This window comes from Camellia sinensis, chromosome 4 (assembly GCF_055761805.1).
Source record: "Camellia sinensis isolate YWXY chromosome 4, ASM5576180v1, whole genome shotgun sequence".
NCBI lineage: Eukaryota > Viridiplantae > Streptophyta > Magnoliopsida > Ericales > Theaceae > Camellia > Camellia sinensis.
This window is the reverse complement of record NC_138964.1, coordinates 181,406,066-181,431,057: the sequence shown is the minus strand read 5'-3', so window position 1 is coordinate 181,431,057 and position 24,992 is coordinate 181,406,066. Positions and strand designations below refer to the sequence as shown.

The 24,992-nt window shown below is 37.6% G+C and overlaps 1 protein-coding gene across 2 annotated transcripts; it reads left to right on the top strand.

The window, feature by feature from the left end:
* Positions 1 to 135: 135 nt before the first annotated feature.
* Positions 136 to 24,767, top strand: LOC114277359 (protein S-acyltransferase 10). Of its 2 annotated transcripts, XM_082867073.1 has the most exons (11): positions 136 to 502; positions 656 to 770; positions 2,392 to 2,466; positions 2,599 to 2,670; positions 2,867 to 3,004; positions 9,690 to 9,723; positions 10,973 to 11,082; positions 13,476 to 13,562; positions 13,774 to 13,857; positions 23,532 to 23,597; positions 24,363 to 24,767. In XM_082867073.1, the coding sequence occupies exons 1-11, from the start codon at positions 421 to 423 to the stop codon at positions 24,538 to 24,540; spliced, it is 1,041 nt and encodes a 346-aa protein (XP_082723199.1). In that variant the 5' UTR covers positions 136 to 420; the 3' UTR covers positions 24,541 to 24,767. The 2 variants fall into 2 exon arrangements, with proteins under 2 accessions (XP_082723199.1, XP_082723200.1); XM_082867074.1 differs by lacking the exons at positions 23,532 to 23,597; positions 24,363 to 24,767 and adding an exon at positions 16,638 to 16,939 and having other exon boundaries at positions 149 to 502.
* The last annotated feature ends 225 nt before the right edge of the window (positions 24,768 to 24,992 follow it).

The following is a 24,992-nucleotide window of genomic DNA, read 5'->3' as shown; positions in this document are numbered from 1 at the left end:
AAAATTAACTTCGCAGAATGACAGAATGGGTTTTAGAAATTAAAGTGAATTGTTCACTAGAATAGATAAATAGATTTTATAATTATTCCAAAAATTTCATATTCTATAGGGGTGAAAGTGTAAACTTATTCAAACGAAAAACGTGCGTCTGGTGGACACGCCGAACCCAACCAAGACGCATCGCCTAACGCTTCGCTAGCACCTTCCCCGACCCAACACGACTCCACCGCTCGCACACCATACGCGATCATCATATCTGCTCCTCTGCACTTCTATTGAATTCCACACTTACTTCTAAGTTCTATATTGAATGCCCTCTCTCTCTCTCTCTCTCTCTCTCGATACACTGACAAAAAAGACTTGTCTTTTGCTCAGCAGTGAGATGCAAGTGTTTTGGTTTTGTTTGATGCTGCTGGGTCCATGACAATGGTGGCTCTACGCGACGCATGGAATTGCGCCTCCGACCGATGCTTCCATTTCTTCCCCTGTCTCTCCGACCCAGGTCAAAAAGCCTCTTCCTTATCCCCATCCTCATCCTCATCCTCATCCTCATCCTCATCCTCTTTTTTATTTTTTATTTTTTAATTTCTAACATTTCTATGCATTGATGTGTTCAATTCGATGTTTTTGGGATTGTGGGTTTGTTGGGTTTTAGCTCGGAGATCTTCGCTTTGTTTGAAAGTATCGTTGGTGTTGTTGCATCTGATCTTCGCCGGCATTCTCTTCCTTCTCGATAAGGATTTCATTGAGAAAACAAAACAAGAACCATGGTATGTCTGTTCCTCTTTTTTTCTTTTTCTTTTTCTTTTTTTAATTTTCATTTTTGGTTTTGGGCTTCACAAACTATGATTGATGAAAAATGAGCGTGAAATTTCTCTGTTTAATTATTATCCAAAAATATATATAATACCCTTTAATAGTAAATCCAATCTCGGCATGTTATGTATTTTGAGCTTTGTTTGGTCTTCAAACATGTGTACTGCTACTTAAGAAGACATTTAGAATAATAAATTGATTTTTTTTTATTGAATGGGAAAGGAGTTCAAGTAGTATTATGGAATATAAAACTTTCAAAAGTATAAGGAACTCATGAGTCATGAAAAAGTTTTAGGCCAAGAAGCATCACCTGTGGTTGATTATGTCGGAAAATGGACTGAGTTAGGGTAATTGAAATGGGAGCCTAGGAGACGGGAAAAATGTCCAAATGTTATCGACCTTTGTGTGCAACTCAGGACCTACGAATGTATCAGTAGTCCTTTTCTTTTGGTAATTTAAATTTATTGAAGAACCGAGCAAAACAAACCAACAAAGGCATATGTACCCCTGATCACAAAGAAAACTATGCCTCTCATCCAACAAGATAATGACAGAAGAAAAGAAGATGGGGAAAAGCCAAACCTCTATTTTATCCCAAAACAACACAACCTGCAAAGGCAATAGTCAGAACACTACCAACACTCAGCACCATCACAATCCAAAAGCATATTAAGCATTACTGCTCTCCTCTGCCTTCAAGATTGTTGTAGGTACATTCCAATCAAGACAGATTAGCCAATTATTCTGGGAATTTTCAACCTTTCTCCATGAACACATCCTTGCTCTAACATCATCTATAATAGTTTCATCCAGTACCCTTATGTCATTAGCATTTTGGCCAAAGATTTGCCATTTCTTTCCCTCAATAGGTGGTAGATGGATGCTGCCAATGAGACCTTATAAACTGCATTCTAAAAAATATTCTTTTTGACAATTTTGGGTTACCCATTTCAATTCACCATCCCAATGAATGAAACACTAGTCTTGTAGCATTCAGTCGTTATGTTGACGCTGGAACATTGATCGTATGCTTGAAATTCCTGCATTGTATATATAAAATATTATTAAGGAGTATTAAGGTTGAGCTTCATGATTTTAACATAAATAATTAAACTGACAAAATTCCGCTAGCCTGTAAAGTTTTACAGGAAACTTTGATTTGAAATCATTTGGTTCAGCTGACATCATACAACCTTTTGTAATAGTTTTCTTTTTTATTTTATTTTATTTTTGCTTATTTTGATGCGTTGTCTCGAGCATGAGAATACATGACTGATACATTGAAGATCCTTGTATTGTACAAGATTCAGATGCCAATTTATGTGATTCACATGGTCAACCTGTTTTGGCTAACGTGATTCACATTTGATGTGTGAGCCTCGAGATACGAGTTTGTAACACCTTCGAGGGCAATTACAAAGATTTGGTGAAAACAATTTTTGTTTTATTGTCAGACATCTTAGTTATATCTATATGTTCACTAATTCTCACTTGATGACTGATTTGAATTGTTTTTAATATTTACTGATGTTTCCTCTCTCTCTCTCTCTCTCTCTCTCTCTCTCTCTCTCTCAGGTACACAGCATTATATTTGCTATTGTTTGTAGCTACATTGGCTCAATATTTCCTGACTTCCTGTTCTTCTCCTGGGTAAATGTCAATGAATTAAAAGAATAATCTTTTTGCAAAGAGCTTCCATCTAAAAGTGCTTGTATCATATGGGAATATTATGTCGTTGGCTATCTGACATGATTGCTTCGGTCTTCATTTTTGTTTGGTTAGCTATGTTCTTGATGCAATGAGGTCTGCTAATGAGAGAGATGCCTTATTTAGAAAGACAACAATGACTTCAAAGTAAGCCCTAGTTTCCATTTCCATTTGGTTTACCATTACTATGACGAAACACTTTGGAAAAAGGAAGATAATAAGTTTTGAAGTAGATTCATTTCATGTTTTCATAATGCAACATCGAGATCGTAGGAGATTTTATTATTTGAATTTGGTGTTATATTGTTCCACTTATCTTAATTTTCTAACTGATCAAGTAAAGACAACCTGCTTCAAGCAAAAATGGGAGCGTAGTTATTAATGTGGATGGGAATCAGTTGGGAAGGAATCTTTTAGGGAGTGATGCAACATCTTGGACAAAACTGGTGATGGAGATGTACCCTCCTCGAACATCTGCTAGGTAAGAGAAATTTGATCAATGATCTGATTGTACTTCTCTTGGCATCACCAGATCAACTCATCTTGCACATTAAATCATGCCTATAATCTCAACCTATGCACTTTGTTTACTTTCTGTTAGATGTTCATCGATGTTCATGAATTCGTTTACTTTCTGTTAGATGTTCATCAATGCTCATGAATTCTATTTGGTTGGGAAGTTATCATTTTTACATGTTGAATCAAGAGATTGTTTTGTGTAGAAATTTAATGTATAAAGAGAAATAGAGAATTGTATTATTGATTGATTTATATTGATGACTGATATGTTGATATATATTGATATTTATTACAATGATTCATGATTCCTATATATAGAAAAGGGTGAGTGTGTAGTAGGTAAGGAGTAGGTGAAGTGGAGGTGGTAGTAGTGTAGTGGGTTAGGTTTAGTGGAGTAGGTGAGGTGGTAGTGGTGTAGTGGGTTAGGTTTAGTGGAGTAGGTTTAAGTGGGTGAAGTAGGTGGAGAGTAGGTGGATTTTAACAGCCCCCCGCAAACTCAAGGGGGATAACAAAACAAGAAAATACATAAAAATAAAAGAGGATAGGTGACACTGTATGGTCGTGTCAGACCATTGGTGAAGACACTGGATGGTGGTGTCATAACGTTGTAGAGGACACTGTATGGGGGTGTCATAACGTTGTAGAGGACACTGTATGGTGGTGTCATAACGGTGTAGAGAACACTGGATGGCGGTGTCAGACCGATGTAGAAGACAGTTTATGGGGTCATGTCGGACCGTTGTAGCAGACAATGTTGTGACAGTTGTGGTGACAGTTTACGGAGTCTTGCTGGACCCTTGTAGAAACTAACCGGAATCAATGTCGGGACAGTTTACAGAGTCTTGTCGGACCCATGAAGGAGCTAACTGGAATCAATGTCGGGACAGTTTACAGAGTCTTGTCGGACCCATGAAGGAGCTAACCGGAATCAATGTCGGGACAGTTTACAGAGTCTTGTCGGACTCTTAAAAAGTCGCACCCTCAAAAGGTGTGCCCAATCTTTCAAAAGGCGTGCCATCAAAAGGCGTGCCCAATCCATAAAAAGGCGTGCCATCAAAAGGCGCGCCCACTTCATCAAAAGACGTGCCCGACAGAAAGCGTCGAGCCATCAAAAGGGGCGCCTGACACGCGGCGATGCACGTGATTAACAGAGCGCGTGTCGGCCTCGTCGTCTTTGTCTTTATAAACCAAAGCGAAGTCTGAGGCTTGGAAGCATAACAAACCAGTTGAAACCTCTTCGTTCTCTGTAACATTCTGTAACCAACCCTTCTCTGAAACACTCAGCAACCCAAAAACATGGCTTCTTCTTCCCGTTCAGCTACCCAGAACATAGCCTCTTCTTCCCGTGGTCTGCTCACTCTCTTTCCCGACCTCAACGAGTCAACAAGAGAGATAACTGGTGCGGTGGCCTGTGAACCTCAACCAAACACCTCTGGTTTTGCTCCGTTGAACTTTCCGATGCGGTCGGTGGAGCAAAGAATGGCAGTGCAGTCGGATGTGGAAGCCAATCAGTATACATTGAAGTCATGTGTGGAAACCATGACTGCGGTTACAAACTTGTCGAACCGGCTGCAGAGTAGGGCAAATGAGGTGCAGCAATTAAACTCCCAGCTGGCTCTGCTCCAACGCATGTATAAGGATGCGCGAGCAGAGATAAGTGTGCTAAAGGCGGAAAACAAGGAGCTGAAGCGGAAGGCCAGCGTTATGTTTCGATTTGGAGGTCCGCCATATGCTGCAGTGGAGGAGTATGGGGGAGTAAACGTGCTCGGTGGCGTGGAAAACACGGAGGTAGCACCGGCAAGGGCCGCCCAGGACGGAGGCAAAAAGAAGAGACCGGCGGCAGAGTAGTGGAAGTGAGGTCTGTGGGTGGCCGTCTGCAGAAAAGAAAACAAATCTGTGGGTGTTGTGTTTTGGTTTTTTTTTTTTTTTTTTTTTTTTTGTGTGTAAAATGGTGATCGGGGTTGATCCCTGAAATGAATAAAATATGGTTTGGTGTGCAAAGCTATATATATTTTTTATATTTTTTTTTTTGTTTTTTTTTTTTTGTTTTTGTGTATTGTGAAAAAGGGAACACAAAAAAGATAAGAGAAATAAATAAAAATTCTATTTTGTGGTGAGGGAGTCGGTGAGGGAGGTGTAAAAGGTGATTAAAAGAAATAAATAAAGAAAGTTTAATAAAATATGAGTGAGTGGGTATTCAATCCTGCCAAAAGGAAGAGAGAGAGAGATGGGGTGTCTTGATTGCCTCAGATCAGTTCATGGATTAAAATATGAGTGAGTGGGTGTATGGTGATAGTGGAATAAAATATGAGTGAGTGGGTCTTCAAGTCTGCCAAAAGGAAGATGCTTATCACAGAGCATTATTGATTGCACCAGACAATAACAAGATGTGCAATTTGGGTATTTGCTTGATGAAGCAAGGGAGAATTGCCGAAGCGAATGAGACTCTTCGGAGAGTAAAACCAGCAGCCATGGATGGCCCAAGAGGTGTGGACTCCCACCTCAAGGCCTATGAGAGGGCACAGCAAATGCTTCGAGATTTGGAGTCTGAAATGATGAATAAGAGCGGTGGAGATAGAGAGATGTGATGGAGGCTTTTCGTCTTCTGGAAGTTGCATTGCAACAGTCTGCAACAGATCACTCCACTGGAACCATTGGAATGGATCTCATTACAACTGGGGTCTCTGCAAGTGAAAGGATGAGAAGGGAAAATCTGTTATCCGCAACTCGCAACATAAGTATGGAGAAGATGCAGATTGGAGGGGCCTCTACTCGGTTCTTGGAGTTACTGGAAGAGTTGGCGTCAATTCGAGCTAGCAGTGGTTTGAGTTGCTGCAGTGGTTATTGGCGGTGATTGGAGAGGAGGTATGTGTTGAGGTCCGGCGGGCGGCCAAGGCGAGACTGCCGCCCGCCGGTGAAGCAAAATTACTAGCTTCTTAACCTTGCTCTGATACCATGTTGAATTTTAATGTATAAAGAGAAATAGAGAATTGTATTATTGATTGATTTATATTGATGACTGATATGTTGATATATATTGATATTTATTACAATGATTCATGATTCCTATATATAGAAAAGGGTGAGTGTGTAGTAGGTAAGGAGTAGGTGAAGTGGAGGTGGTAGTAGTGTAGTGGGTTAGGTTTAGTGGAGTAGGTGAGGTGGTAGTGGTGTAGTGGGTTAGGTTTAGTGGAGTAGGTTTAAGTGGGTGAAGTAGGTGGAGAGTAGGTGGATTTTAACATTTTGTGTATCTGTAAACTTCATATGAAATGGTTGCTGCAAATCAGCGTACGTTAGCATTACAGTAGATTCTAGTTGCTTGGACTAAGATGGATTTCAGGTTTGTGGTAGTTGTCTTTAGAAAACTAGAGGATGGATTGTAGCACATAGGGAGAAGGATAGTATTTTGCCAAGCTATACTTATTTCTTGTATGAGAAGATAGAGGCAAATAGGTAAAGGCTCAAAGCTGACCCTTGATGCTATCCTACCGTGATTGGAAATTTAACAGTTTTTTCTGTAGGTGATCTAATCATAGTCACAATTCTATCATGCATATCTTTTATTGCATTAATATTCCCTTTAGTCATATCTTTTTTGTCCAACACCCACTTTATTATATCTCTAGGCACCCCACTATCATAAGTTCTTTTTGTTTGTTTTTATTTTTATTTTTATTTTATATTTATAGAACTCATATGTAGATCCCTTCTTTGACTCTCTTAGTGATATCATCTTCTTTAAAATTGGAAAACCTAGGTGCAGCCTCTTGTTTAAGGTGGACTTGAGGTGGTGGGACAATGGACAATGGATAAGAAATCCAGAGTACGGATCGAAGATGCCCGAAAGGTCTACGTGTGACCTGTAATAGGAGAGTTAACGTTGTGATGGGAAACATAGGACACACTACAACATGTTGCTTCCCCAGGTGTTTGCCTGTATTAGCAAGACTTTGTTCAATTGGTTGGGTGACTTGTTGGGACGCTATACTGGCTACCTTGAAAGCAAACCTCCTTACTGAATTCAACATGTTGTCTATGGGTTTGAACTTTGAGTATCGATAGTAATATGGATTTCTCTCATCTATTTTTCAAGAGCATCCATGCTATTTCTGATATTGGTTGTAAGGGCAATTAGGTTGAGGCCAGAAAACAAGATCTGAATAATGAGTCGGGGTGGGGTAGTAAGACCCTTTCGTTGCACTACTCTTTGTTCCCTTTCATGCCTAGTTGGAGATTGTCTCTTAAACCTTTGAAAGGTTATTCCGGTGAGCTTCGTTGTACTTTGTTGATCATTTTCTCTTCAATTTGTGAAAGGAAGCTTGCATGATTTAGTTAGGCTACTATCTAAGAAAACAATATAATACACTAGAACACATGTATATATGGGTTTCTTTGAATTTGTATTTTCTTTGGGGGGACATACCAATATGAATATGGGTTTCCTTGCTTTCTATAAATGTGGACATACCAATATGACAATTTTCAAAAAATGCACAACATGACATGTGAGAGGTACACACAAATAACATAACACTAATTTCCAAAATTTAAAGGAGGCGTAAATAGTTATAAATCAACATTTTTTTTCTTTGACCATTAGATCCTAGGTTATTTTGTTCAAACTTGTGATGTGTTTCATGCGTGTCTAATCAATGGACACGTGTCCTTTAAGTGTCTGAAGTATGTCCATGTTTAATTTGAAAAAGTAAAATAAAACAATACAACAAGTTTGGACGTGTGTTTGAAACATGTTAAAAGCTGTCCGATGAGTGTTGGTGTCCGTTAGAAATGTCCGTGCTTCTTAGATCAATCCTAATTTTATTGCTTCCCCAAGTGAATTATAGCCAAATGGAATAACTTTTATTTAATTTCCAATCATCATCTATAAATGTGCAGTAATGCATTGAAATTCTAAACCTTGTATTGATTTTCTCAAATCAGATTTTAAACAAAAATTTTCATTCAGAATTTGGTAAATTCATTAATCATTATCTTTTTAAAAATCATGTCATTACCTTTTTCTTTTTTCTCAGTATTTCTTGAAAAACCATGTTAAGGAACAAAAACTTGTTGAACCAATTCTTCATAATTTTACTTTCAATTTTTTTACTATATAATCAACAATTGAATATTGTGCACGTATAAGATCATCGAAAATGTAATCAAATTATCTGTTGTAATCTTACCTAATTGCATTTTATTTCTATATCTATATTATTATTTTAAACTGTCTTAGTAGTACCACTTGTTGATCTCGCACTAGGAATTTTTGCAGAAAGTTTACAATTTTTTTTTTGTTTCACTAGTTTCATAAGGAAATAGTTACTTTATTTTTTCAAAATGTTCCCAAACATTAGAATTAATAGCAGCCCTAGATGATGATGCAACAATTCAAGGGGAGCCAATTGATTCATGCAACTTAGTGTGTGAGGCTGTGCATGCATCCATATTTTTAAAAGCAATAAGTAAAATTTTCTCTAGGGTCCATTATGTTTTACTATTTAATAATGAGCGTAATAAAAAAAATAGACAATTAGAAACCAAAGAATTAATGCTATTGAATGCGAAAAAAAGTAGTTGTGAATTAAATGTTCTAATTGCATTTTTGAATTGTGATTTGTGTGTGTGTGTGTGAGAGAGCGAGAGAGAGGGGGGGGGGGGGAGATTAGGATTTAATTATAGTTATTTTTATTTCTGGTTTTAATTCTAATTATTGTTTTTGCTATTGTTTAGTTTCGTTTATTTTATATTCTTTTTCCTTTGGTTTGTTTCAATCTCATCTACTATCCGACATCACTAGGTGTGTGTGTGTGTGTGTGTTTTATCAATATATGTTGGTAAGGGATCTAAATCTCAATATGCAAGGGATAGGGGTTTAAGAGTGTGCAATTGTCAATATGAATTGGTTGTGGATGTGAAAGTAAATTTGCAAGTGAAACTATTGGGATATTGCAAATTGTGTTAGGTTACTTGCAGTAAGTTTCTTTTATTTTTTTCTTTTTCAATTTGAATGCACGTTATTTTTGCTGTAATTTTAATTCTCCCATCAATATGGTTACTTAATTTGTGTGACATGTGGTACTTGTGTAATAAGTTGATGAATATTGTAGATATATGATATGGTAATTCTCTCACTGGTAACGTGCTTGTTTTACGTGACATGCACCAGTTGCTTGATTATTATGTTTTAGATAAAAAGTTAAAGTCTAAGTATTCATCAACTCTCTTGGCTGTGAACTTGCAACACTGTTATGTGGGGTATTGCATTAATATAGTTTAACCATATTATTGACAAAGTAATTAATCAAGTTGAGACTTGTGTTGAAGTTGTGTTATGTCAGCTCAAAAAATGCAGTATTGTATTCTCTCTTCCCCACCCTTTTTCATTTAGGTCAAATAATATTTATTGAATCCCATGTGCAAACTTGTTGTAAACTCATAATTTCTTTTGTTTAAAAATTAAAATTTGTGTGAAACTGGAAGTAACTTCAAACTGAGTGTCTTCTTCTTCTTCTTCTTCTCCTTCTTCTTTTTCTTTTCCCAATATATTATATAAGAAATGAGCAATATAGAAAAAAAAACTCACATAATTAAGTTTGTATTGATGCACAGTTTAATGACTCAATATTTCCTCTTGGTTTTTGCAGAACTTGGACTTGCACTTACTGTAACATTGTGCAGGTAGTATTTTATCATGTTTGTAGCTTTCTTTTGTATACTACACCTGATTCTGCTACCAATCTTGTCAATGCATGATCAATGTAACAAATGAAGATTGTTATAGTATCCTATCAGGATTAGGGGAAAAAATGAAGAGAAAAAATGTCACTTAAGAGCCAAGAATGATTTTCCTTCTTCATTTTGCGTCATTGTGAAATCAGCAGAGTGCTATGCTGTTTGAGTATGTTTGCCTACTGGAAGCATGCACAATCTTTTTGGAAACAAAAAAGCTAAAGAAACACATTATTGATAGACTGGAAATGAGAACTAACTATACAATGATCAATTCATTGTGTACATGTTATGTGTTTGGGGGTGATTAATGCTAATTAGCACATATAAAAAGACACCTTATAACCTAAATTGAGATCACCTTTTCTAAATTTGATTGGGACCATTACATAGTTGATCTTGGTCAATTTTTCTAAGTTCTGAAATGTGTTTTTGTTGGGAAAATTAGTTTACAAGGCCTAAAATATAAATAAGCTGAACCTTTTCATGGCACAAGTCAGATGGAGACTGTCTTCTTTCAGCACCAGCACATATGTTGAACACTGTGCATGTGTGGCGCTTAAAACACGTTTACCGACCATACTTTGAGGTTAATTTACTATTTTCTATCCTCGGTGTTTTAAAAACCGGACCAAATCGGCTAGCTCAACTAGTTGAACCAGTGACTAGGCTAGGTTCTGATTTGGATAAACCCCCAAACCCATTTGACTTTAAAAACAGTTTATTTTTAAGAAATTGTTGAAACACATGGTTTAACCAGCAAACCAGTCAAACCATTACCGGTCCCTGAGAACCACCTAGTCTCTTCCATCTGCAGAATTGTCCCATCACAAGTGTTGGAAAATACATTCCACTATCTCGTCCCTTAACAGAGAGGCAACCTGATGGTTTTATTTATTATTTTTGTTGTTGTTGGTGAGGTTTCAGTTGTAGTTTCAAGGAAGTATAGGTTCTACTAGGAGAACCTCAGACACTCAAGTAAGATATTATACAGTTTACACAACCAACATTTCTGAGAAAGTTGTTGCCTAGAAATTGCCTTGCACAGTTCTGCATTTTAACGTTAGCTGTATAAATTTTACTTGACTAAGTTTATAATGCGTGAGCTTTTACAAAATTTCTTTGAAGCTGTTATGACAGTTTGCTAACTTTGATGTAACTTCTGGTTGTTGTTTATTCTGCATCGGCATTTTCACAGCCCCCACGTGCGAAGCATTGTCAAGATTGTGACAAATGTGTTCTTCAGTTCGACCATCATTGTCTTTGGCTTGGGACCTGCATAGGCCAGCGTAACCACTGTCGATTTTGGTGAGTGTACATCGTTTTAGTATGTCATTTATTAATTGTATTCTATGGTTGGTTTGGTTGGAGCGAAATAAGCGTGTTTTTGAAGGGCTATCTCATTCAATCCCTTGGTTAGGAAGACGGCTTCTTACGATTTTGTATGGTTGGGTGACTAGATCGGTCGATCCGGATGTTTTGGCTTTTGTAGAATTTGTGGAGGATTTGATTTGTTAGTTTGTGGAGCCTCTATGGCTTCCTTTTTTGTATTCTTTGCATCGTCTTGATACTTTTTATAAAGTTTGGTTATTTATCAAAAAAAAAAAAAAGTTTCTTTTACCACCACCAGCGGGTGGTTAGGTGGTAAAGTGCTCAGTCTTACTTGCTCAATGCTCAAGTTGGACTTATGACTATGTGGTCAGCTTATGCAGGCCGCAGGGGCCCTGCTGAACCCTTGCCCATCTTTTAAGTCAAAAAAGGAAAAAAAATTAGTTTCTGTTTGCTTATGTTATATTTGACATTTTTGTTGGTCATTTGAAAAGTAATAGCGTTGACAGATTTTATGTTTTCTTATCCTGTTATTAGTTTTTACAATAACACTTGTGGTTGTGTGCTGGTAATGCACTTGTCTTCCATATCTACTAGACCTTCCTGTATTGGTGAATGAAATGTCTCATGTTTAAAAAGGTACTCTCATGTGTGAGGGTTTATCTGTTTCTCAACATCATTTTAAAGTTATCTACAACTATTGATGGATTTAATAATACCTCAGTTGAATTGAAAGAGAATAGATAAAGAATGAAGGAGGGAAAAAAGAAGACAGACGACAACGCTAAAACAAGAAAAGAAAATCAATTATTATTGCTCTAGGGTACTCGGGAGCTTCTATTTGCACACACTCAATCCACTCTGTGCACACACTTAATGATAATTATTTTTATTACAATTTTATTCCCAAGTGAAATTACTATTATGGACATCACACACAATTCAAATATACACATTCGGAAGTTGAATGTCAAAAGAAATGATAATTTTCGGAATTCTACTTCTGAACAAATTGTTTATTTTCGGAATTTTACTTCCGAACAAATTGTTTATTTTCGGAATGCTACTTCCGAACAAGTTATTTATTGAAAATGATGTGCATAGAGTGTAATGGGTGTGTGCAAATAGAAGCTCCTAGGGTACTCTCTCTTATATTTCTACTTATAAACCAAAGATTACAAAACTACCCTTATAGCTAAATACTCAACCAACAACATCAACTAAGCATACGATAATCCTTACATGACAAGGGCTGGTTATCAGTTACTATGTAATACCAAAGATGCGATGGTGTTACCTGTAATTTCACCTTTCTAACATTTTATATGTGTTGGAAAAAAGTTTAATTCAATTATAAACCCTGAAAAATATATTACAGATAATTACTTTTTCTTGTTTTTATTTTCTTTCCACTTCATAGTTATTGAATTATTTATGTTGTGTTTGGTTGGGAGATTTGAGAAGAGATTTGGAAAAGAAAAGAGAAAAGGTGTGTGAAACTATGTAAAATGTAGGTATATTTTATTCACATTTTACCTACATTTTCCCTTTCCCTTTTCAAATTCCTTCTCAAATCCCCCAACCAAACACAGCGTTAAAGTCCCATTTTGTGGTTTTCATGTGTGGTGTCACATTAATGTTTATTGGAAGTAGGTCTTCACTTATTTGGTTGTAATTTTCATTTTGCAGTTCAGAATAATCTGATTGAAACCTTAAAATTATGATTTGAATAGTATATAAAAATGAGGGTTTGAAGTTGTGATACTATGTCTATGTCACACCCATAATTTTAATTTTATGACATCAAAGTTATGTTTTTGTCTGTTGTTATTCGGAGTTCTACATTGCAGCTTGTTCAGAACATTGGAGATATAGTTATCTGTAAACTTTGCAATCCAACCAAATATAATATGTTACATGGACTCTTATAAATGTTTGAGGTACTCATGTTGGATACTTGACACTTGGGTAAGGGTATGGGATACGATTCCTATATGTATAGTTGGGCATTCACATAGCAAACATATTTAATAATTTGAGATTTACCATAAAAAATGCATATCCCCCCCCCCCCCCCCCCCCACACACACACACACACACACACGCACGCACAATTTACCGTGGAATGATCTATTACACCTTGTGAACACCATTTTACGTTAAAAAATAAAAGAAGTATATTAAGAAATGTGAATACTTTTGCCATGCCTTGTGACATGCGAATTAGATGAACCAGACATTCATACCCCTCAGCTGAGTCCTTGTAACATGGATAACAGTAGACACACATTTTGTTTTCATGTACTTTAAATTCATTTTTTAACCAATAACACTCTTCATTTTATTTATCTTTTTGCAAATTGATGCACCAGGTGGTACATTTGTGAGGAAACAGCTTTGTGCATTTGGACTGGCATCTTGTACATTACGTATTTAATGGCCAATTTTTCAAAGGCGTGGTATGCTTCCTTCTAGGACCTTTATATCAAAGGGGTTTGGTTGATTGCCCACAACCAAAAAAAAGAAAAATAATAATATTGAAAGAAAGAAAAAAGGAGCCAGTATTTTGTAAATATGGCAATCTTTATAATATCGTAGCTTGTTAAAATTCCCTTTCCATTTGCATTTTTCAACTATCTAATGTTGGATTCTGGAATGGGTTTGTTTCAGGTGGATAGATGTAATCATGATCTTGCTGTTGTTTGCTCTGTCAGTTTCCCTCATCTTTCTGTTCCTTCTTCTTCTTTTCCATACGTAAGTATTTATCATTCCTTGAAGATGCAACCCTTTTCACCATAGAACCATGGATTGGTTTATATTTATCAGCAGAATTTTTCTTCACATTGTTGTAGCCATGAGAATCAGAATGCTTCGGGATTTAATTGTATATTGTTTGGTGTAGCTACATGTTGTCTATGCCACGTATGGATTGAGTTCCTTAATTATTATTTCTGTCATGATGCTTTATCTAACTAGCTTTTTCATGATATTTTGCTGCTAAGATTTGATAATTGTAAATATGAAGACACCTGCTTTAGATTTGAAAGGTTTCGGGACAAGTAAAACAAATGACAATTTCATATGTTAGTGTAGAACGGTTAAAAATAGAAACAGGGATTGATGGCCAGAGGATGCCCAAGAGTCAGTTTTTTAGTTTTTTATCGTTACTGAATTGACTGTCCATAAGAGGGGCTAATTAATGCAGATTTCCATTTAAATTGAACCGTGATGGATGAAGATAAGAAAATTTGAAGTGAAATATGATAATTGGAATCCTTACAAGCTAAGATATAAAGCTGCCCAAGAATTCCAACACAAATTGCTGGCAAAATGAATTATATCAAGAAAGTGTTAGAATAGAAAATAAGTTAGAATAGGAAATGCGTGATTATGTTTCCTTATATTATGCCTTATGACACTCCTATAATTACTCAGTATTATCAATATAAAAGGAAATGAAGTCTAACTTATTCCCTAACCCTTTTTTTTCCCTAAACTTACATGGTATCAGAGCCAAAATCCTAGCCCCTCTCCTTTGCTCTTCTTCTCTTCCGCTGCCGGCAGTCTCGTTTTAACAGCCCAGTCACTGTAGACCCTCACCCAGCCACTGTCGACCTTCACTTAGCCCACCTATGGGCCACCTACACCTCCGATGCACTTACCCTAGTTGTCGGCAGTTCTCTTGGACTCTCCGACCGCCTCTTGGACTTAGTCGGCAGCCCTCCTAGTTGTCTAGGGGTCTGTCGGTAGTTCCTCTGGCATCCTAGGGGCATGTCGGCAGCCCCTCTGGGCTTGTGGGCTCCTGTCGTTGTCGACTGGTCGTCTCTCCTTGAGTCTTTTGTCGTCTCTCTCTCTCAGTCTGAGTCTGTAATGTTCTCTCTTTAAAAGGCCATCGTTAACACACACACATACACAAAACAAAAAAACAAAAAACAAAATTCTAGTGATGTAAAAAGAAAGAAAAAAAAAATCTAGCTTCTTAATTCCTTATGTTTTTCTAGTTACTATTGTGCTTGTTCCTCCACCATCTTCCAAGTTTGTGATTGGTCTTGGGTTTGAGGGTTGCTTCGTAGAATCTTCATGGCAGATTTCACTAGTGAGTCAACCACTTCTCAGCCGCTTAAGAGCGAGGGTTCCGTTATCCCTTCTACTATGACGGATAATCTTAACCCTGACCTTAAAATCATCACTTCTCTATTCAATGGTCAGAACTTTCTAGCATGGTCGCAGGGTCTGACTATTTTCTTGAAGAGCAGAGGGAAGATGGGGTATGTTGATGGCAGGATACAGGCACCCACCACCACGGACCTAAGTTATGATCAATGGGAGATCACCAACTCCCTCATTATGGGTTGGTTGATACATTCAATGGTCTCGGAGATTAGAGAGGGCTATCTCTCTATGAAACATTGCACAGGATATTTGGGAGGTAGTGACTGCCACTTACTCCCGCAAGGGAAACTTCTCCTAAGCTTTTGAGTTACGTCGCTCTATTGATAGGTCGGTACAAGGTGAGATGACTATCTTTCAGTATTTTACCTTCCTTAGCAATGGGTGGAAGCAACTTGATCATCTTCAGGATTACAAACTAGTCTGTCCCACTGATTCTGTGGGTTACCGGACGTTTGTGGCACAAGAGCGGGTCTTCAAGTTCTTGGAAGGCCTAAATGTGGAGTATGATCCAGTGCGGAGCAGAGTCCTTGGCATGGATGTGCTTCCTTCTCTCTAAGAAGCCTTTGCTTTTGTGCAGAATGAGGAGAGTCGCCGTTCTGCGATGCTTACCTTTGCCACTCCTGATCGCTCGGCCTTGGTCTCTGTACCCCTTCGCAATGGTGACTGTGTCACTCGTGGTTCTTGTCCTTCCTCTGAGAAGGATAATCTTTTCTGTGACTATTGTCGTCGACCTCGCCGCACACGAGAGACCTGTTGGAAGCTGCATGGGACTCCTTCTGGTGGCCGAGGAGACCGTTTTGGTACTCGAGGCGGTAGGTCTGGTCCATCTAGAGGCCGAGGGACCAATGCTCGGGCACACTTTTCAAACACGGTTGAGCAACCATCTTCATCTTCGATTGTCTTCCCTACTGCTGATGTTTCGGGGTTATCTGCCTCGGATTTTGAGATTGTTTTTCGCCACCTGCTAGATCGTCGAGCCTCCACTTCTGCTCCAAATGCACCCTTTTCTTTCTTTGCCAATTCAGGTAACTTGGCTTCCTTCCCATGTGCATTGCTATCTTATACGCTTATACCATGGATTATTGATTCTGGTACTTCTGACCATGTCTGGCTCTTATAATTTATTTTTAGAGTATAACCCCTCCTCTGGTTAGGACAAAGTGCGTATTACTGATGGTACTTTTTCATCTGTGTCAGGAAAAGATTTAATTCATGCCACCTCTTCCCTTCCCTTCCCTTCCCTTCCCTTGTCTTCTGTACTCCATGTTTCCAATTTTAGTGTTAATCTTTTATCTTTGAGTCGTATTGGCCGTGACTTAAATTGTAGCATGATGTTTTTTCTTGATCATTGTCTCTTTTAGGACCTTATCACGAGGAAGAGGATTGGCAGTGGTAGAGAGGAACGTGGTTTCTACATTCTGGATCAGACAGACAAGCTGGCCCATTCATCTATTCAGTTACCACCCACCAAGGACGACATTTGGCTGTGGCACCGTCACTTAGGACATCCCTCTTTTTTATTACTTAAGCATTTATTTCCTTCTGTCTTTGAGAAAAATAATGTGTTTGATTTTCAATGTGAGTCTTGTCAACTTGGAAAATAACACAGAGCCTCTTTTGCTCTTTCTATTAATAGAAGTTTAGTTCCCTTTCCTTTGATTCATTCTGATGTCTGGGGTCTATCCTATTTTGTGTCTTTAACCAGTCAAAAATGATTTGTTACCTTCATAGATGATTGTTCCAAGGCCACTTGGGTATATTTGATGAAAGATAAAAGTGAGTTGTTTTCTGTGTTTCAAAACTTCCATAAAATGGTTTGTACTCAGTTTGGGGTAGTTGTCAAAATTCTCCGTTCTGATAATGGAGGGGGAATATATTGACTCTGGTCTTGCCACTTACTTCGCCACTCATGGCATTATTCACTAGACTTCATGCACTAATACCTCTCAACAAAATGAAGTTGCAGAACGCAAAATCACCATCTCCTTGATGTCGCCCGTTTTCTATCCTTTGAGATGCGGGTTCCTCGATCCTAGTAGGGGAAAGTGGTACTCACTACCACTTATTTAATTAATCGTCTTCCTACCTAAGTACTTCAAAAACAAATACCTCCTAAAGTTTTGTTCGGGTCTACCCCTTCAGGGTTCTCCATTTCTCTTAAGACTTTTGGTTGTGTTTGTTTTGTTCATAATCATTCATCCACTTGTGGTAAATTAGATCCTAGGTCCATTAAGTGTGTTTTTTTGGGTTATTCTGCCACAAAAAAGGGTTATAAGTGTTATCATCCTCCCACTCGCATATGGTTTGTCTCCATAGATGTCACTTTCTTTGAGTCTCAGCCTTACTTTCCGACTTCCCCGGTGTCACAGTCATTCCTTTAGGGGAAGCCTTGGTGTGAAGCAAGGTTTTAAAAAGCGGCCGCAACCGTTACATAACGCCGTTACGTAACGGTTTTGGCGGTTACCGCCACCCGTTACGGCCGCTTTTGCAATGTGATTGAGATTCACAGGTGTGTCGGCCGTAGCGGCTGCCGTAGCGGTCGTAACGGTGCCGTAACAGCCGTAACGGCCTGTTACGCATCGTTACGTAACGGTTCCAAACTGTTTCTTTCGAAAAAACACACAAAAAAAAGCTGAAAATGGGGGAAGAGGGATAGAGAGAAGAGGGAAGATAAAAAGAGAAAATAGAGGAGCAAGAGATAGAGAGAGAGAGAGAGAGAAGAGGGAAGATGAAGAACATGTTATTGATTTGTTGAAACTATAAGACCTATGCTATTCTATTCAGCTACTATCACTAAACCATTTTATTTGTGTGTGTCTATCTATATATTGTTTGAAAATAATAATAATAATAAGTGTGGTCATTATCTATTTGGCTTAGTTAAAATATGTATATATATATATATATATATTTAAGTTCTTATTTATTCTCTTACTTTTGTCATTATTTATCTTATATATAATAGTTAGTGATTAATTTTTTATAAAATATAAAGTCATTAATTATTAAAATAAAATGTAAAAAACTCAGTTTATAGTGATTTAAAAATATGAAATCATACCTGAAAATTTATAAAAATTGATCAATATTTATTTTTAACCCAATAAATATGATCATCGAAAAAAAATATGTGCATCGGTAAGTTTTTTTCAAATTGTGCAAAAAATAAAAAAATTCACGGTTCCGGTTACCGCAACCGTTACACTACGGCCTTTACACCCCGCAACCGCGTCACCGCCACCGTTACGGCGACCGCAACCGCTTTTCAGAACCTTGGTGTGAAGAGATTCCTGTTTCACTTTTGCTCGTGGTTGTACAGATAGAGGATGATGAGCTAGCAGTTGTTGAGGAAAAGGAAGCAGGCAAAGTTTATATCAGGGAGAAGGACAGATAGCAAGTCACCTGGATGCAAGAGACTACTTTCCTTCATCCACTGCTAACTTCTTCTCCGGATGAGTGTCCAGAGTCAATTCCCTCTCCTGAGAGTCTAGGTAATTCTGATTCTAGTGCTCTTATTCCTGATTTTTCAGATCTTGATGTTCCCATTGCTAATAGGAAGGGGGTTAGGTCATGTACTCAGTATCTTATAACTAATCATGTCTCTTATTCTAATCTGTCTGCGTCATATAAAGCTTTTCTGTCTAAAGTGTCTTCTGTGAGTCTACCTACCAATTTTCAGGATGCTCTCTCTATTTCTGAATGGAAGCATGCCATGATGGAAGAGATGAGAGCTCTCAGCAAGAGTGGCACTTGGGAGTTAGTGGAGTTACCTAGAGGCAAAAATCTTGTTGGGTGTAAGTAGGTGTAGACGGTAAAACACAAAGCCGATGGTTCCATAGAACGATACAAAGTAAGACTGGTTGCTAAGGGATTCACTCAGACTTATGGGGTGGATTACCAAGAAACATTCGCACCGGTTGCTAAGATGAATTCTGTGAGAATCTTACTCTCTCTTGTTGCAAATTTGGATTGGCCTCTTCATCAGTTTGATGTGAAGAATGTCTTCCTTCATGGAGATCTAACAGAAGAGGTCTATATGGATATTCCTTCTGGTTTTGTGAATGCTAAGTCCAATGGTAAAGTATGTAGGCTCCGAAAGTCACTTTATGGGCTAAAGCAGTCTCCTAGGACTTCGTTCGAAAGGTTTGCGCAAGCTATGCTGAAATATGGGTTCCAGCAAAGTCAAGCTGATCACACCTAGTTTGTGAAACACTTCACACATGCTAAGACCACAGCTCTTATTGTCTATGTTGATGATATTGTTCTGACAGGAGATGATATTGAGGAGATTCCTTATTTGAAAGAATACTTAGCCAAGGAGCTTGAAATCAAAGACTTAGGCTATTTGAAGTATTTTTTGGGCATTGAAGTAGCTCGGTCCAAGGATGGCATCTTCATATGCTAGAGAAAGTATATACTTGACTTGCTAAAGGAAACTGGATTGCTTGGAGGTAGACCATGTGATACACCTCTAGAACCGGGTCAGAAACTGAGTGCGGATTGAGAGGGAGATCCAGTGGACTGGGGGAGATACGAGAGACTAGTGGAAAAGTTCATATACTTATCCCACTCACGTCTAAACATTGCCATTGCCGTGAGTATGGTGAGTCAGTTTATGCATGCTCCGAAAACTTCCCACTTAGAGGCAGTTATGAGAATCTTGAGATACCTGAAATCTTCTCCTGGAAAGGGTCTCTATTTCTCAAAACATGGCCATCTCAGTGTGGAGGCATTTACTGATGCAGATTGGGCTGGATCCATCACTGATAGACGATCAACTTCTGGATATTACACATTTGTTGGTGGCAACATAGTCACATGGCGAAGTAAAAAACAGAATGTGATTGCTAGATCTAGTGCTGAGGCAGAATTCAGGGCTATGGCTTAGGGTGTATGTGAGTTACTATGGATTAAACTATTGTTGGGAGACTTGGGAATCCATTAGAATGACTCCATGCGAGTATACTGTGACAACAAGGCCGCAATCACTATAGCTCATAATCCCGTTCAATATGATAGAATTGTGGAGATTAATAGGCACTTCATCAAGAAAAAACTCACTAGTGGTATCATATGCATTCCGCTTGTGAAGACTGGAGACCAACTAGCCGACGTTCTCACCAAGGGGCTAGGGAGCAAACCATTTCATGGCATTTTCAACAAGCTGGGCATGAGAGATATCTTCGCACCAGCTTGAGGGGAAGTGTTTGAATATGAAATAAGTTAAAATAGGAAATGCGTGATTGTGTGATTGTGTTTCCTTATATTATGCTTTACGGCACTCCTATAATTACTCAGTATTATCAATATAAAAGGGAATGAAGTCTAACTTATTCCCTAACTTCTTTTCTCTAAACCTACAGGAAGCATAGTTTGGATGAAGATGCTGATAGATGAGTAACAATATAGATAAGATAGTGGCAATTGGGATGGGATAAAGGAAGTCCATTTAGGATTTTATGGTTGAGACAATGGAGACCCTAGACTGCAAATAAATAAAGGGAGTCTATCCAAATTGAAGGAAATACAGGGACCTAGGCTAAAGAAGAAATTGAGTTGAGACATGATGGCATATGAATTTAGGATACAATGAAGATTTTTTTAGCTGATTGTGAGATTAAGATTATGCTGTGAAGGTGATCTTGATTAATTCAATTAGAAAATGCTCTTATCCTTTTGTTCTCTTTAAGTTCAGCCTGTGTATTGTGATGCTACTATTATATTCTGAAGCTGTTATGCGCTTTTTTTTTTTATTTTTTTATTGAATTTAGTTAGATTTGATTTGCTATTTCTGTTATCAACTAGTGAAAAGTTTTCTGAGATGGAATTGGCAGTGGGAAAGCAGAGACAGGGAGTTGGAACTTAAAATTACTTGATGGACTGGTTTTTCATGACAGGGAAATGCTTGAGCTGGACAGTTGATTAGTGTGGCTGGCTACTTTCTAGGCTCAACATTGAAAAAAAGACAATTAAGAATCAATGGCTAGGGCCATGAAGTGACTTATTCCATATTCCTTATGGATAGGTATCTGTATTACTTGCTAATAAAGGTGAAATGTATCTCGGGTAATCGTATAATTGTGTTGTTTTTGGCCAAAGTGATAGGTAGTTGTGAAAAGCTTGAGAGTTCTGGTATTTTAGCTTGATAGATTTGTGAATAGGGCTACAAATGGGCCAAACCAAGCTGAGTTTAGTGGTAGTGTGTTCAAGCTCAACTTGATGAAAATTAGTTGAGTTCGAGCTCAAGCTTGGCTTGTCTGGTGCTTGAGGAGCTCAAGTTTGAGCTTGAAAAGAAAACCCATATATTAGACCAAAGATGTGACAACCCAAGCAAACAGACAAAACCCACAAGTAGAGGAACACAGTTCTGAAGATCAAATAATAGAGAATTTCATCAAGACACAGAAATTTCAACAAAGAGAAACCCAGAAAAAAGCTAAGTTACTTGAGTTGAATAATATAGTTATGGAGTTTAGAGGATGGAAAATGCCCCCAAGATAGAAGGAAAAGTGGTAAATGTGAAACGCACAAATGTCAGGACAAATATATATGGCCATGTTCGGTTTGTATTTATGAAATAATTTTGAAAAATAATTTTCTGGCCACATCCGCATCAATCTCCTCCGCCGTTATTTGTGGTCGATTATCACAATGGCAGGGGAGATTGATGTGGATGTGGCTCATAAAATTAAGGCGGGATGGCTTAAGTGGAAAAGTGCGTCTTGGGTACTGTATGATAAACGAATACCCACTAGATTAAAAAGTAAGTTCTATAGAACGGCTATTAGACTAGCGATGTTGTATGGGACGGAGTGTTAGGCAAGAAAGAAACAACATGTCTATAAAATGAGTGTTGCTGAGATGAGGATGTTAAGGTGGATGTGTGGCAAAACTAGACAAGACAGAATTAGGAGTAAGTGTATTCGGGAATGGATAGGAGTGGCACCGATAGAAGATAAGTTGAGAGAGAATCGATTGAGATAATTTGGTTATATTCAACAGAGACTAATAGAGGCAATAGTGAAGAGATGCGATGCAGTGACGGTAGATGGAAGTGTTAGGAGATCAGGTAGGCCTAGATTAACATTGGCTAACGTTGTAAATAGAGATATGGATCTACTTAATTTGACTAATGAAATGGCCTTTGATAGAGCCGCGTGGAGAATGAGGATTCATGTAGCCTACTCCATTTGATGGAACTTAAGGCTTGGCTTGGCTTGGTTTGGTTTGTAGTTGAATAGATGGGTGTGAGAGAAAAAGTGATTGATTGATATATAGGATGTGAGAGAATGAGAGAGAAGAGAGAAAAAGTGGTTGATTAATGTGTAGTAGAAAGAAAAGTGATTTAAATTTTTTTTTTTTCTAAAATTTTCAACCAAACAAATTTTTGAAATTTTTTCTCAAAAATTGTTTTTCAAGGGACAAACCAAACAAGGCCATAATATTCCAAGTCATGAAAAAGAGGAGAGAAGATGAAAATTCAAACACAGAGGAGGCATACAAAGAAGGCCAAGACTATATATGGCCCCAAAACATCATCATCATAATATCATTGTATGTAATTTCATAAAGCAGATGATTAAAAATGAAAGAAGATTGAAAACCCAAAAAATCCCTGAAAAATCTAAACTCTGACCCATATCAAAATAATAGGAAAGAAAGTATCAAATGGCACAGAACACAAGAACACCCATCGAGAGAGAGAGAGAGAGAGAGAGAGAGAGAGAGAACCTAGCTGTATGTAATGTCGATGAGCAATTCTATAATTAAATGAGCCCAAAAAATGTGACTCGAGTTTGTTTACTTACTAAATGAATGAACCATGCTCAAAAGAGCTTTAAATGAGTTGAGCTTGAACTGGTCATGAACAACTTGATTTGTTTATGAACACTAGATGAAAAAAATGGCCATACCTGTAATGCATGTGTAGCTTTATAATTCAGTTGTTGACTTAATGTGTTGGCGTTGCCAATTGCCATTTTCTTGTATGAAATGTTTGTCTTGAATGAATGACATTTAATTTTGTGACACCCACAAAAGAAAATATTTTTGTACATATGTTTGGTTCTTTGTGTTTGCGTGGCTGTATTATATTTTTCACAGATTTTTTAAACTGGTATTAACTGAGGTGGCATGTGGACCCCCCCAGTTTTCATAAGAACATTTTGTTGCCTTCATCAGGCAACATCAAATTTTGAGCAGAACCACTATAGTTCTCTAATCCTGACACTTCTTTTCCCCCTTCTATATGACAGCTATCTTGTTCTAACAAATCAAACTACGTATGAGCTTGTAAGACGACGGCGCATCCCATATCTAAGGTCAGTCTTCCATTTTTTTTTTTGTTTCTTTAAAATTGAATTATAATGATGAGTGTAAGAAGACATCTAATCACGGTGCATACATTTTTTTTTTATTAATTTAGAAAGGAAAAAAAAACACTTGAAAATAAAAAAAAAACACAACATAAATGATTGATGGTTTTATTAGCCAATTTGATCAAAAATAGGAAATGTTCAGAAAAAAATGCAAGTAAACGAGCTTCATTGGCCAAAAGTTGGAAGCGCGCAAGTGGTAGGACTGTTAGGAATTCATAATACCTAACTAGGATTGGTGAAAATATGAAAATAGAAACAAACAAACGCACAAGAACGATAAATCATACGCACACATGAAGAACACAAGATTTACATAGTTCACCCCAAACTAGGGCTATGTCCACGGTTTCTGCGGTTTTTCACTATTATCTAAAAAGATTACATTAGATTACAAGAGATAGACATCTCCCCTCAACCCTAAATATATAGAAATTAGGGCAACACGTCAGAAGTGCAAAAATACCATAAATGACCTTAATAAAAATATAAAGAAGGGATTGGGAGTGGTTAGTGTCCAATACTTATCATCATCCACACAACCCCAACAAGGACAACCTGCTTAACAAATCTCATCGAATTTGACCTAAAATTACAAAGATGAGATTGGGTAAGTAATAAGGAAACACCAACAGAAAGAAAATGTGATGATAATTATTCTTGTAGTGGTTTGTTATCCGATTTCAGTTAATACTTTGCATTGATTCACAGGGGGATTCCTGAAAGAGTGTATCCATTCAGCAATGGAGCATGCAGAAATTTGAAGGACTTTTGCTGTGCTAGAAGTGGCGTATACAAGTTGGAACCATTACCAACAACACAGGAGCTTGAAGAAAAGGCAAGACCTTATACATGCATGGATGTTTTGTCTTGTCGTTGCTGTTGCTGATAATTTGCTGCTTGTATCATTCCTCACCATTACAAATTTTTTAATTTTATTTTCCATGAACTGCACTGTGATCCTATTATAGAATTGTAACCATTCGTTTTAGGGATTTGAGTTGAGGCATTGAAAATATGTTACTACTGTTTGTGGGTCACATAGGTTTGTTCTTGAGATGGTTTTTTGATCCTACTGGTTTTCCCTGCTTAAAAATCAGAAAATTTTCTGAGGTGTTTTTTGCTGTTGCTATTAGTTCCACTCAATTATGTTTCATGTTTCCAAATTCCAAGTTTGGGGTTAATGTTTTCCAACCCAATTTTACTATATATAGTCTACTTGTTTAAAAGGAATGAAACCAGCTGTACTGAGCATGTACATTTCCTTCAAGTCTTCCATGTCGAGTCTAGCTAGTGGGCTGGGATCCTTGGTCCTCAAAATGAGCCTGTCTTCTTGTCCCA

Coding starts and splice junctions, on each gene's coding strand:
- LOC114277359 (XM_082867073.1), top strand. CDS start 421: ATGACAATGGTGGCTCTACGCGACGCATGGAATTGCGCCTCCGACCGA. Junction 13,563..13,773: donor GCCAATTTTTCAAAGGCGTG/GTATGCTTCCTT, acceptor GGTTTGTTTCAG/GTGGATAGATGTAATCATGA. Junction 13,858..23,531: donor CTTCTTCTTCTTTTCCATAC/GTAAGTATTTAT, acceptor TCTATATGACAG/CTATCTTGTTCTAACAAATC.